At 44.2% G+C, this 13,043-nt stretch overlaps 1 protein-coding gene across 1 annotated transcript in view; it reads right to left on the bottom strand.

Moving 5' to 3' along the window:
- The window catches only part of LAMA4 (laminin subunit alpha 4), a 175,758-nt gene that overhangs the window by 53,206 nt on the left and 109,509 nt on the right, over positions 1 to 13,043 (bottom strand). Inside the window, exons 22-26 of the mRNA XM_033936948.1 lie at positions 8,609 to 8,754; positions 8,193 to 8,355; positions 2,130 to 2,263; positions 1,813 to 1,984; positions 944 to 1,075 (exon numbers count right to left, since the gene is read on the bottom strand). Of these exons, the coding sequence (XP_033792839.1) occupies positions 944 to 1,075; positions 1,813 to 1,984; positions 2,130 to 2,263; positions 8,193 to 8,355; positions 8,609 to 8,754 (747 nt within the window). The remainder of the gene's footprint in view (positions 1 to 943; positions 1,076 to 1,812; positions 1,985 to 2,129; positions 2,264 to 8,192; positions 8,356 to 8,608; positions 8,755 to 13,043) is intronic.

Genomic DNA, 13,043 nt, shown 5'->3' with positions numbered 1-13,043 from the left:
TGTGCTCTTTTTAGAGGACCGTCCTGGTGTTTGGACACCTTTTAAAAATTTGAGCAGTTTGTCTGGGATTTCCACTCCTATTCCCCACCTACCTTCTCTGCTAAAATTAAATCCGGGTTGGCCAGCAGCGTCAATGAGGTGAGCCTGCTGCCATCGGCCTACCCCAGAAGCCTTCGTTCTGCAACTGTTCCATCTATGCTGGAACAGGAAGTTGATGTAGGATAAAGGCTTCTGGGCAGTTTGACGGCAGCAAGCTCACCTCGTTGATGCTGCCGGCTCCTCGTTGATGTTGCCGGCCGGCCTGAAGATTTAATTTTAGCAGTGGAGGTAGGTGGGGACAGAGGGAGCCATTTGATTCCAGAGTGGGCCGGGGCTGGAGAGAGAGACAGCCCATGCCATCAGATCCGTGGGGGTGGGGTGGTGGGTGATTGAAGCAGAGAATGATTAACCGTGGAAAGGAGAGAAGAGAAGGGAAAGAAGTACCAGATTGCAGGATGTGTGACAGGGTTGAACTGAAGCACCAGGGGGGAGGGGTTGGTTGGAGGAAGGGAAGGAGAGAGAGAGAGAAGCACTAAAGGGATAAAGAGGATGGGAATGGGGACTAAAGGGTGACAGGTGGGGGGTGGGATGGAGCCAGGGGAGGGGTTATGTGTCCTCCTTTTTTACTTCATAGATATGGTAACCCTACTCCAAAGGAGGAGCTGTGTTCTGCTCTAAATCATTCCTTCCAGAACCTGCAGGAAAGAGAACCTCACTTCTTCTGTTGCTCTCGCCTATGGCCTGTCTGCTTCCTTCTGTAGTGCCACTGTTCCACTTCCTTTTTGGCTAGAAATTAAGTCCTAGAACTCATACACAATAGAATTCGGACGCTGTGAGAGAGCTCCCTGATGAGACATTGAGGAAAGCTGTGCATGTGCAACCTAGAGACACAGCGGTTTTGTACCTCATGAGATCTTGCATCGTTGATCTGAGCCTTCTTCAGAGAATCCTCCAGAAGCACCGGGCCTTTACTAAAACCAAAGTCATAGAGCAGGCGCAGGAAGCCGTCCTGCATCTCCAGACTGAAGAACTTACTCTGCAAAGATTGGAGATCCACAGTCAGACATGGGAAGGAGCATGGAGAGAGTATGTGAATGTAACTCACCTTGAGGACTTCAAGATGAAACCCCTGCCTGTGGTATGAGGACTTCGCCATGAAATCCCTAGGTTTGCTTCTCCGCCCATACACGTACTTTCTCTCCCCCCCCCCCCCTTGTGGAGCTTCCCTGTGAAAAAGCATCTGGAGGTGTATCTGCTTCCTTCAAGTGGTATTTGCGAAAGCAACCAGCAAGCACATTTCCCCTCTGCCCCTTGCTTCAGAGTAAAATGTATTTTTGGCCTAGCACAGAGGCAGAAAATAACAGACCAGGCTTCATAAAAATCCCCTAGAGGTTTTGTGTGAAGGTTGGATGTATCGGGGGAGGGGAGGGGGGGGTTCATGATAAGCATATATTTATTTTCAAAGTGTAAACGTCACACTTTCTTTATCTCCCCCATTTTGTCTGAACCCACAGTGTGTTATATTAACAGCAGAGAGAAATTCCACAATGAAGGTATTTTAAAAGTGGTTTTCATGTTCATTCAACCCTCTTCATTTCCTTGCTGAGAAAGGCAGAGAAAGACTTTCCTGGGAAGGTCCAGGATGGAATCCTCTTTGCTGTTCTCCACAACGTCCCATTATCTGTATTATTTTTATTTGAATTGGGTTTCTTTTGAACATTGTACGCTATCTTGAATGGCATGCCCAAGAAAAGTATATGAAAAAATATTTACCCCATTCACCATCAGTAGCACCAAGGCATTGTCTACAGGGGTTCGAACCTCCACGTCAAAGCGCGTGACCTGGCTGAAGCGCCCTCTTCTCTCCAGGTTCCTCACAGCCCCATATCCGGATCCATCAAAAAAGTAACTTGAGGCCCGGCTCTGTGTGAACACCAGCTTGTTCCTGACATGGGACGGGAGAGAAAGACAGCTTATCTCTGATATGATGGGGAAGGTCAGCTTATTCCTAAAACATAGCAGGGTTAGGTTACTCCAGCCTTGGGAGGGTGGGGGACAGGAACACACAGGGCCGGAAGAGTTTCCCATACCTGGGACACGGAGATGCTGCTTCTGTGTCCATATTATAGATGTGCCTGAAGTTATAGAGACTTATGACATCGTCATTCAGGGTGGCTAGTTCCAGGCAGCCGTGGAATCCGGGCAGATTCAGGCTGGCCGGCAACTGTGGGGAGAAAGGAAGATTGTGAGTGGGGACAGAAGTAATGTCACAGTCGAAATCTTTCCATGCTTTACCTATTTGTGATCTCCTTGACTTTGGGGTGTCAAAGCTATTTAGACTATGCATGGAGACTAGAGACTTGTGGCTCTTAATCTACTCTCCAGAGTTACATTTAGGTTTCAAGGTTTATTAACAATTTGATTAATCACCTATTAACATGCTAGGTGATGTACAATACAGTTAAATTGAGGGGATCAAAATTAAAATAAACAACAAGAGCCAAAACACAGAACGAGACCTACTGACAAACAGAAAACAAGAGGATAGAGTGTGAAATACAATCAATTTAGTACAGAAGACATCTAAGCATAACACAAAAGGGTAGGGGAAAGTTATTTGAGAGCTGCCTTTTCATAGATTGTAAAAGAGTCCTGGATTATGGATTAAAAGCTTTTGAATGCTCCTTTAAATGTATCAATATTTGGTTCTTCCAGATTTGAGGTGCTGTAACGGCAAATGATGTAGTTTTGAGGGAGGGAACAAAAAGTAGATTTTGAGAAGAAGACCTAAGAATTCTGGCTTGAGTGTGTGGAATCAGTAGTTTATCGATAAAGGCTGGTAGTCTGGATTTGAGTGTTTTAAAGGTGAGACGTGCGATTTTGAAAGTGATGCGATCTGGAATGGGAAGCCAGTAAGCATTTTTTTAATATCGGAGTGAGAGGATCATATTTTTTTGCATTACTAATAATTTTAATAGCGGTATTTTGAATGAGTTGTAGCCGTCTGATTTCCTTTTGCGTAATTCCTTTATAGAGAGAATTGCAATAATCAATTGTAGCGATAACTAGCGAGTGAATTAGAATATTTAAAGAGGGCTCAAGGAAGCTGGAAAAAGATCTAATCAGTCTGATTTTATAAAAACAGTTTTTGACCACGGCACTAATTTGCTGGTGATAATTAAGCTTGCTGTCTATAGCCTAACAAAGAAAAGCCTTCTTAGACTCCAGCGGATTCAGAACACCGCGGCTAAACTAATCTTTGCAAAAAGCAAATTCGACCACTTCTCCCCGCTTCTGTCTAAGCTTCACTGGCTCCCAGTAATCCTTAAGGTTCACTACAAATGCGCCTGCCTAACCTTCAAGTCTCTACATGGCATCCTTCCTCCCCTTTTTCCACTATCTTGGAACTCCTCAAATCCCAACACCACCAGATCTACTCAAACATTCAAACTATCCTTCCACTCTTTAAAAGGCATATCCCATGCAGGAAAATTAGGGACATCCCTCTTCAGGATCACCGAACTCTGGAACAGTTTTACTATCCCGCTTCGGAGTCTGACCTCCCTCCAACTCTTCCGAAAACATTTAAAAGCATGGCTTTTCTCTAAAATGTAACGACCTCTCCCTCTTCGATATACTAAGTCTCTCTAAACTTCTCTGTACCAAGTTCTTCTACTTTTCTTTGGAGTTCCTTTCTATATCAATTCCTGTAAACCGTGCCGAGCTCTACTTCTGTGGAGATGATGCGGTATACAAACTTAAGGTTTAGTTTAGTTTAGTCTATGATCATGCCCAAGATTTTTGTTGCGGATACCTCGGTGATTGGTAACTTATCAATACAGATTGGGGTTGACAGTTGTATGCCTTCTTTCCAGGGAAAGAGTAGGCAGTTAGTTTTGGATGTGCTTAAAGACAGCATATTTTCTCTGAGTCAGTTTTTGATCTTGGATAGTTTTAAGTTAATGGCTTAAATTTCAGTGGGGTTTGTGGGATCTAAAGGATGAAGTAGCTGAATGTCGTCAGCATAGGCATAGGTTGTAAAGCCTATAGATTGGCATAATGTCAGAAGTGGGGCTAAATAAATATTGAATAATAACGGCGATAACATTGAACCCTGAGGAAGCTGTGGAGGAAATATAAGTTTGATCTTTCAGATAGGAGTAGAACCATTCAAGAGCATGTTCTTTGACACCTATCGCAGATAATCTGTTCAGAAGAAGTTGGTGATCTATTGTATCAAAAAGAGGCCGATAGGTCTAATGAAATAAGAATTACTGATTTGTGTTGGTCAAGAAAGTAGGTTAATGTATATTGAGAACTGTAATTTTCCTAATCTGGTGCAATTGCATACCTAGGGTATGTGACACCCAGGGCCAATAATTTTTTAACATCCCCCCATATAAAAAGGGATTGGTGGAGCACTCCCTCCATCCCCTATGATACACCACTGCCTGAGGAAGAGGATTTTGGTCTCCAAAAGTTAGTAAAAAATGTATGAAAATCAGTCCAATATAAAGATTACCTTATTTCCATTTTCTACTTATGTTTATCAATACAGCTACAATACTACTTTATTCTGCTGGAAAATCCTTCAAGGGGAGAAAGATGCACTGTTGATCCTATTAGACCTGAGCGCTGCCTTCGATACTATCGATCACTCAATCCTCCTATCCAGACTACACTCTATCGGAATCCATGATGTCGCACTGGCATGGTTCTCTTCCTTCTTAAACAAAAGGTCTTAGAAAGTATTACTGGAACCCTCCTTATTGGAACCAAACCTTCTCGACTATGGCATGCCCCAGGGTGCATTATTATCCCCACTCCTCTTCAACCTAAATGTCAAACCAGTACTCGACATTGCAAAAAAACCCAAAACCAAATCAAAATACACTTGTACGCAGACAACATACAGCTCTACCTTCCCCTAGGTCAACACCGAGATGCACAAATAAAAAAACTTCACTGCTATCTAGCAGAAATAAAAAACTGGATGACTGCAAATAAAACTACAGCTCAACTCATCAAAAACTGAACTTCTCTGGATACATAAGGACACCTATGCATACCTCCACCCATGTCTCTTCTGGGGAAATGACACCCTTAAAGCCAAAGACAACGTCCACAGCCTAGGAGTGATTCTCAACTCAAACCTGTTACTCTCAGACCATGTATCAAAATTAGTGTCTTTATCCTTCTATTACTTCCTCCGACTAAAGTGCATCCATGCTTATTTCTCAGAAATTGATTTCGCCCAGCTGCTATACGCATTTGTACTATCCCACTTAGATTACTGCAACGCTCTACTAGGGGGCTTACCCGCAAAAACACTCTCCTGTCTCCAAGGTGTGCAAAACACCACTATCTGACTCCTAAAAAACATGGGCTTCCGCAAACATGTCACCCCTGCACAAACATCCATGCACTGGCTGCCTATCCAAAAATGATGCGCCTTTAAAGCCTTGGTGTTAGCCTTCAAGACTTCCACAAAATGACACCAAACTACATAGCATCAAAACTACAAATTTATGTCCCCAAACGATCACTGAGAATCCAAACAGAAAAACGGCTGGTCCTGCCACCTGGCCGCTCACTCACATCTGAGACAGCCCGAAGATGCTCATATTCTCATTATATACCCAGAATGTGGCACATCATCCCCCCATCTATTAGATCACTAGACAGTCTTTGGAACTTCAGAAAAGCAGTGAAAACCTTCCTCTTTACAAACCCAGCTCCTTTTTTATTTTTTTATAAATCTTTATTAATTTTCAATTCGAGAACAGTGCATTAAATATATACATACAATTAACGTCATAGACAGCACTTACAATCGATCAATGAATACAACAAAATATATTACCCCCTCTCCCACCTTCCCTGGATGTGCAAATCAAATAGGAAATAAAGGCATAATCCAACTAATCAGAGTTAACAAAATTCATCAATGGACCTCATGTTAATTAGTTTATTATGACATGATATTTCTGAATTCATTTTTTCATATTTATAACATAAACATAAAGTTTCCCACCCAAAGGAAAAATTAAGACCCACGTCTACACCCCTGGCAGATGGATCAAAGACATGACCTAAAACTCCAAATGGAATATCACAAATACTCGCTTGCCACCTCAAATATAACCTGAATTACGGTACTACTACATTCTCCAACAACAAACATGCACCCATTTACTAAGAAAGCTATCTCACCTCCAAGTGATATCTACACTTAATGTGCTGGAATTAAATCTACTCAATGCCCACTAAGTCAGTATTTTATGTCTGCATATTATGTCTATACTGTAATCTAAACCCCTTTATCAATACTGTAAATGCTGTAAAGTCTGTATTTCTCACTAAAGTTTGTCCTAACCATACTATGACTGTACTCTTGTAACCCGTTCTGGGCTCCTTTGGGAGGATGGGCTAAATAAATGACTAAATAAATAAATAAAATAAAAATTCTTAAGCAACAAAATAAAAATCTTTTTTCTACCTTTTGCTATCTCTGGTTTCTGCTTTCCTCATCTCTTCACTCTACATTCCACAGAACATCTGCCCTCTTTCTCTGTCCTTTCCATTTTTCTCTTTCTCTACTCCTTCCCTCATGCTCTGATATCTCTCCCTTCTCCTTTCCTTCCCTCCTTCCCACCCCAACTTACCCCATAGTCTGGCATCTGGTTCCCTTCCCCCATGCTCCGGGATCTCTCTCCTATCTTCTCCTTCCATCTCCCCCTCTCCCTCCATGCTCTGGCATCTCCTTTCCTTCCTTTCCCTTCCTCCCTTCCTTCCCAATGGTCTAGCATCTCAGTCTCCTTCCCTTCCATCCCCCCATGCTCTGGCATCTCCCTCTTCTCCTTCCCTTCCATTTCTCCTTTCCATGCTCTGGTATCTTCTCTCTTTCCTTTCCCTCCCTCCGTTCTCCCTGGTCTGGTAACTCTGTCTCCATCTCTTCCTTCCCCTCCATGGCCTGGCATCCCCATTCCTTCCTTCCTTCCCCTCCTTTCCTTTCCCTTCCCATGGTCTAGCATCTCTTGTCTCTTCTCCCTTCCCTGGTCTTCCTTCTCCCTCCCTGTCCCCAATCGCGTGTAGCATTTCTTTCCCCCTCACCTCCCTCTCTTTGTCACCATCCAGTCGGCAGTGCAATGTTCACAATTTGCTGTTTTTTCTGGCATTGGGCCTTCCTCTCTACCAATCCCGCCTACTTCCTGTTTCCACAAAGGCAGGACCCGGGAGAGAGGAAGGCCCGATGCCGACAAGAGCAGCAAATTGTGAACTCTGCCGTCCCTCGGAGGAGTCATTGGAGAACCCCCTTATATGCTGCACCCGGAGCAGCCCCCCTCTCCTCTTGGCATGCCAGTGATCTGACAGCACTGCAACCTGACATCTTATCAGTGCTCTATGTGAAGAGTGTTCAATCTACTCCCTATGTCTCCAGAAGGCAGGGTAGCTCTTGAACCTTTCAAGACTGATGCAGATATGGATGATCTGGGCTTAGAAGTACCAAAGAATCTCTTAGGCTCTTATTAATAGCTCCAAGTTTTTCTCTTTGTCATTTCTAAGCAATAACAACATTGAATGGGTTTGCAATTGAGTCCAAGGTACAAGCAGCAGTTGTAGGTAGCCACAGTAGATGTGGTTTTGCTACACCACCTGTACTGCCTAAAGTTGTTGGGACATATCAGCCCAGAATCAAATGACTTGTTTTTGACAAACAGGAATAGCCAAACTCATAAAAATAGAAAGAAGATGAACAGATCAAAGAAAAAAGCTAATAGGAGCCTCACTAGGGATGCTAAAGAAACAGAAAAGATCCAAGTCAGCAATGATCAAGAGATTTTTTCAAACAGAACTGTGGAAATAACAAGGCCGAGAAGATCCTAAGTAATGTTGGGATGCAGGAGTTTGAGTATTTCAAGGGCTTCCAGTTGGTTTTTCCAGCCTCTCTCCTGCACATCCCTTGTTCTTGAGGACCTGCCATTCTGTTTATCCTTGAAGAAGAGGGACATTACCAACCTGCTAGGATTTCTGAGGAAAGCAGTGCCAAGCCAGTATTATAGAGCTACCAGGAACCCTTGACCCAGAACCCAGACTTGTGTGGTCAAAGCTGGAGAGTTAGCAGCCCTACCTGGGAAGCCCATGGTACGCACCTGAAAGTCTTCTGGAACTCCCCCCACATAGAAGACGGTGTCATCAGGGTCCAGGTCCAGCAGGGAGTCATTACCTGGTGCCTCCCCTTTTTTGATGAACTTCTCTTCGGCCGTACTGCTGGGACTTGGCAGCGTCAGGAGCACTTTCCCATGCCGTCCTACCCTGTGTGAGGAAGGAAAGAGCCATATGGAAGAGGGAAGCTGCCAGCCAATATCACTATTGCTATGAACAATTCGAGTCCAAGCTCAGCCATGACAGCACTCAAGGAAACATAGGTTCTTGTGTTCTGGATTGGCCACTGTTGGAAACAGGAGACTGGCTAGATGGACCCAGTATGAGTATTCTTATGTTCCTATACTCACACTCAGCAGCCATGACACTGAGCCAGAACATTCCAATGTCTCTTCCCTCTTACCTTTCAATCTTGATGAGGCTGAAATATGCAGGCCAGGAACTGACAGGCTTTGAGTCCAGAGGGATCTCCACATCCTCACTACCCAGGTTATAGAGATAAACCAGATTGTCAGACTTAATGGCTAGCCCCAAATAATCTCCTCCAGCCTGAAAGAGAGAAGGAAGGTTTAATCACAGACAGTCTACGATTACAGATAAGACCCAAATTACTTTCTGGTATAATCCCACAGATGCCTGTTCATCAGTAGTTTTTCATATTTATTTATAAAAATGTATGTACTGCCTTAGTGACTTATTCATAGTGGTTTACAAACACTAAAAAAAGCCAAAATAAAATAAACAGAAGAAAAGCAGGCATGTACATAGAATTAAAAAAATAAATAAATAATTCTTCATTCCAGAGGACTAGGGGGCATGTGATGAAACTACTAAGCAGTAGATGTAAGACAACCTGGAGAAAATATTTCTTCACTCAATGGGTAATTTAACTCTAGAATTCATTGTTGGAGAAAGTGGTGAAAACGGTTAGCTTAGCAGGGTTTAAAAACTGTTTGGGTAATTTCCTAAAAGAGAAGTCCATAGGCCATTATCGAGATGACAGGGGAAATCCACTACTTATTCCTAGGATAAGCAGCATAAAATCTTTAAACTAGGTAAGTTGGGGGAGGGTACGGGCACAAACAACCCACATGACGAGCTAAGCTACCAATACTCTTTTGAGACTGAGCTAAGTAAATACTATATTTCTGGGACACATTACAATTTTGGGTCTAGGGGGAGGATACATAGCGATTCTGGGTCTAGACGGGGTACACATTATAATTCTGGGTCCAGAGAGAGTGCACACGTTGCAAATCGCACTAAAGGAGCTCGAGTAGCCCAAACGGGAATAGCCCCACAGAGTACACACATTACCGAGTCTGAGATAGGAGCACACTATAGTCATGGGGAGTCCGTGACAGGTTCAAGCTTTAGCTCTGGGTCTATGAAGTGTAAGAGACAGGCAAATAATGTTAGGGAGTGTAAGAGACATGCGAATAATGCTAATGGGGTCCTAGTTGATAAAGAGGGATCGTCCCCACTGAGATACAACAAATACACAACGTGGAGGGCTATGTACGTCAACGCCCACAGTCTGGGAAATAAGATCCTAGACTTAGAAACAGAAATGAGGAATGCTGACCTGGATGTAGTGGCGATATCTGAGACCTGGCTCACAGACTCCCACGGGTGGGACATGGTCATACCAGGTTACAACTTGCTTCGCCGGGACAGGGAGGGTAAAATGGGAGGAGGTGTAGCATTATATACTAAAGATGACATTAAGGTCACCAGAATCACGGATGTACAGTACACTGGGGAATCCCTTTGGGTAAATTTGGCCAGAGTGAAGGACAAATGCCTGTATCTTGGCGTAGTATACAGACCCCCAAGACATCAAGATGACCTAGATAAGGAATTAATCGGAGATATAGAGAATATCACCTTACGAGGTGACACAGTATTGGTAGGTGACTTCAACATGCCTGATGTGGATTGGGTCACACTTTCCTCTTCTTCCGGCAACAGCAGAAAGCTATTAAACTCTTTGAATGGAGCAAGACTCAGGCAACTGGTATCTGAACCAACAAGGGATCAGGCAATACTGGACCTAGTACTTACCAATGGGGAAAGTATCACAGAGGTCTCGGTGGGTGAAACTTTGGCCTCCAGTGACCACAATATGATATGGTTCAATATCAGGAAAGGTTTCACGAAATCTACATCAATGACCAAGGTTCTCAAATTCAAAGACACAAAATTCCAAGACATGGGAGACTTCGTTCACCAGGCGCTACAAAGCCAAGCAGACACCGACAGCGTGGAAGAAATGTGGTCAACTCTGAAAGCCACCATACAGGAAGCAACAAACCGCTATGTTAAATCAGTAAGCAAACGGAGTAGGAACAACAAGCCACAGTGGTTCTCTACGGAGATCTCGGACATCATCAAAGAGAAGAAAAAAGCATTCATCTCCTACAAACAATCAGGGACACAGGACTCTAGAGTAAAATATCTGGCCAAGTCAAGGGCCGTCAAAGCAGCAGTTAGGGAGGCCAAATTCCGCATGGAGGAGTCTCTAGCAAAGAACATCCAGAAAGGAGATAAATCTTTCTTCAGGTATATCAGTGACAGAAATAAGAACTCGGGAGGGATAGTACGTCTAAGAAAACCAGACGGAGACTATGTAGAAACGGACTCGGAAAAAGCCCAACTGTTAAATAAATACTTCTGCTCAGTCTTCACCCGCGAGGCGCCGGGAATCGGCCCTCAGCCACAGACAAGGGTTAAATCAGTTGACCCGTTTAGTAATTTCAAGTTTACACCCAGCAGCGTCTATTGCGAGCTGTCAAAAATCAAGGTCAACAAGGCAATGGGGCCTGACAACCTACACCCTAGGGTGCTCAGGGAGTTGGGTGATGTCCTAGCGGAACCGCTATCCGCGCTCTTCAATCTCTCCCTTAGTACAGGTAACGTCCCGATGGACTGGAAGACAGCTAACGTCATCCCACTCCACAAGAAAGGCTCCAAGATGGAGATGGCAAATTACAGACCAGTGAGTCTCACATCGATAGTGAGCAAACTAATGGAAACCCTAATCAAACACCAATTGGATAGAATCATGGACGAGGAGAAACTAAGGGATCCCCGCCAGCATGGATTTACTAAGGGGAGATCCTGCCAATCCAACCTGATCAGCTTCTTTGACTGGGTAACGAGGAAGCTGGATGCTGGTGAGTCCCTGGACATTGTCTACCTAGATTTCAGCAAAGCATTTGATAGCGTACCACACCGCAGGTTGCTAAGCAAGATGAGTTCTGTAGGTCTGGGCGACACATTGACAAATTGGGTTGGGAACTGGCTTGGAGGTAGGCTTCAGAGGGTAGTGGTGAATGGCACCCCCTCCGAAATGTCAGAGGTGATAAGTGGAGTGCCACAGGGCTCCGTCCTGGGCCCGATCTTGTTCAACATCTACATAGGAGACTTGACAGAAGGGCTCCGAGGAAGAATAACTTTATTCGCCGATGATGCCAAGCTAAGCAATGTAGTGAACAAGAGCACAACAGACAATAATTCAATGGCAGATGACATGATGCATGACCTACTTCTACTGGAGCACTGGTCTAGGTCCTGGCAGCTCAGTTTCAATGCCAAAAAATGCAAAGTCATGCACCTGGGAAGCCGAAATCCACGCAAACTTTACACCCTAAATGGCGAGATCTTGACAAAAACTGAAGCAGAAAGAGACTTAGGAGTGATTGTCAGGGAAGACATGAAGTCTGCAAATCAAGTTGAGCAAGCTTCATCCAAAGCAAGGCAAATCATAGGTTGCATACGCAGGAGTTTCGTCAGCCGTAAACCGGAAGTCATTATGCCACTGTATAGATCCATGGTGAGACCGCACCTGGAGTACTGTGTACAATTTTGGAAGCCACATTACCGCAAGGATGTACTGAGACTGGAATCGGTCCAGAGAATGGCCACCAGGATGGTCTCGGGACTCAAGGAGCTCCCGTACGAGGAGCGGTTAGGGAAGTTGCAGCTCTACTCACTCGAGGAACGAAGAGAGAGGGGAGATATGATCGAGACATTCAAGTACCTCACGGGTCGCATCGAAGTAGAAGAGGATATCTTCTTTTTCAAGGGTCCCGCGGCAACAAGGGGACATCAGTGGAAAATCATGGGCGGGAAACTGCACGGTGACACTAGGAAGTTCTTCTTCACAGAAAGGGTGGTTGATCGCTGGAATAGTCTTCCACTTCAGGTTATTGAGGCCAGAAGCGTGCAAGATTTTAAGGCCAAATGGGACAAACATGTGGGATCTATCCGCAAAGATAGATAGGGAGGGTCATTGGAGTGGGCAGACTTGATGGGCCGTGGCCCTTATCTGCCGTCTATTTCTATGTTTCTATGTTACTTGGGATCTTGCCAGGTACTTGGCCACTGTTGAAAACAGGATACTGGGCTTGATGGACCTTTGGTCTGTCCCAGTTTGGCAACTGTTATGTCCATATGTAAGAAGAATCAGGATTCCAGTATACCCATGCTTTTTAATGTGGCCAGAAGTTTTCATAATTTACACAAGGGCCTTGCTGATGGTTAGTGCAATGGTTTGAGAACCTGAAGAACTGGGTTTGATTCTCACTGCAGCTCCTTTTGACTCCATTGTCCCAGCTACAAACAGTTCCTGGATATACTATGCAAACCATTTTAATTGGTCCCCAAAAGTGCTCTATCAAATCCCTTTTCAAGGATCCATCTCACATCCATGATGATGTCTCTTGCTCTTCATCGTTTTGTGAACCCTGCTTAGATTTTAGACAGTTTGTGTTCCATATATGGTTGTAGTTTCCATTGGACTGATCTTGAGTGGAATCTTGTTGGCGTAAAGGAAT

The sequence above is a fragment of the Geotrypetes seraphini genome, chromosome 3 (genome assembly GCF_902459505.1).
Source record: "Geotrypetes seraphini chromosome 3, aGeoSer1.1, whole genome shotgun sequence".
Taxonomy (NCBI): Eukaryota; Metazoa; Chordata; class Amphibia; order Gymnophiona; family Dermophiidae; genus Geotrypetes; species Geotrypetes seraphini.
Note: the sequence above shows the minus strand (reverse complement) of the source record. Positions and strands in the feature narration are given on the sequence as shown.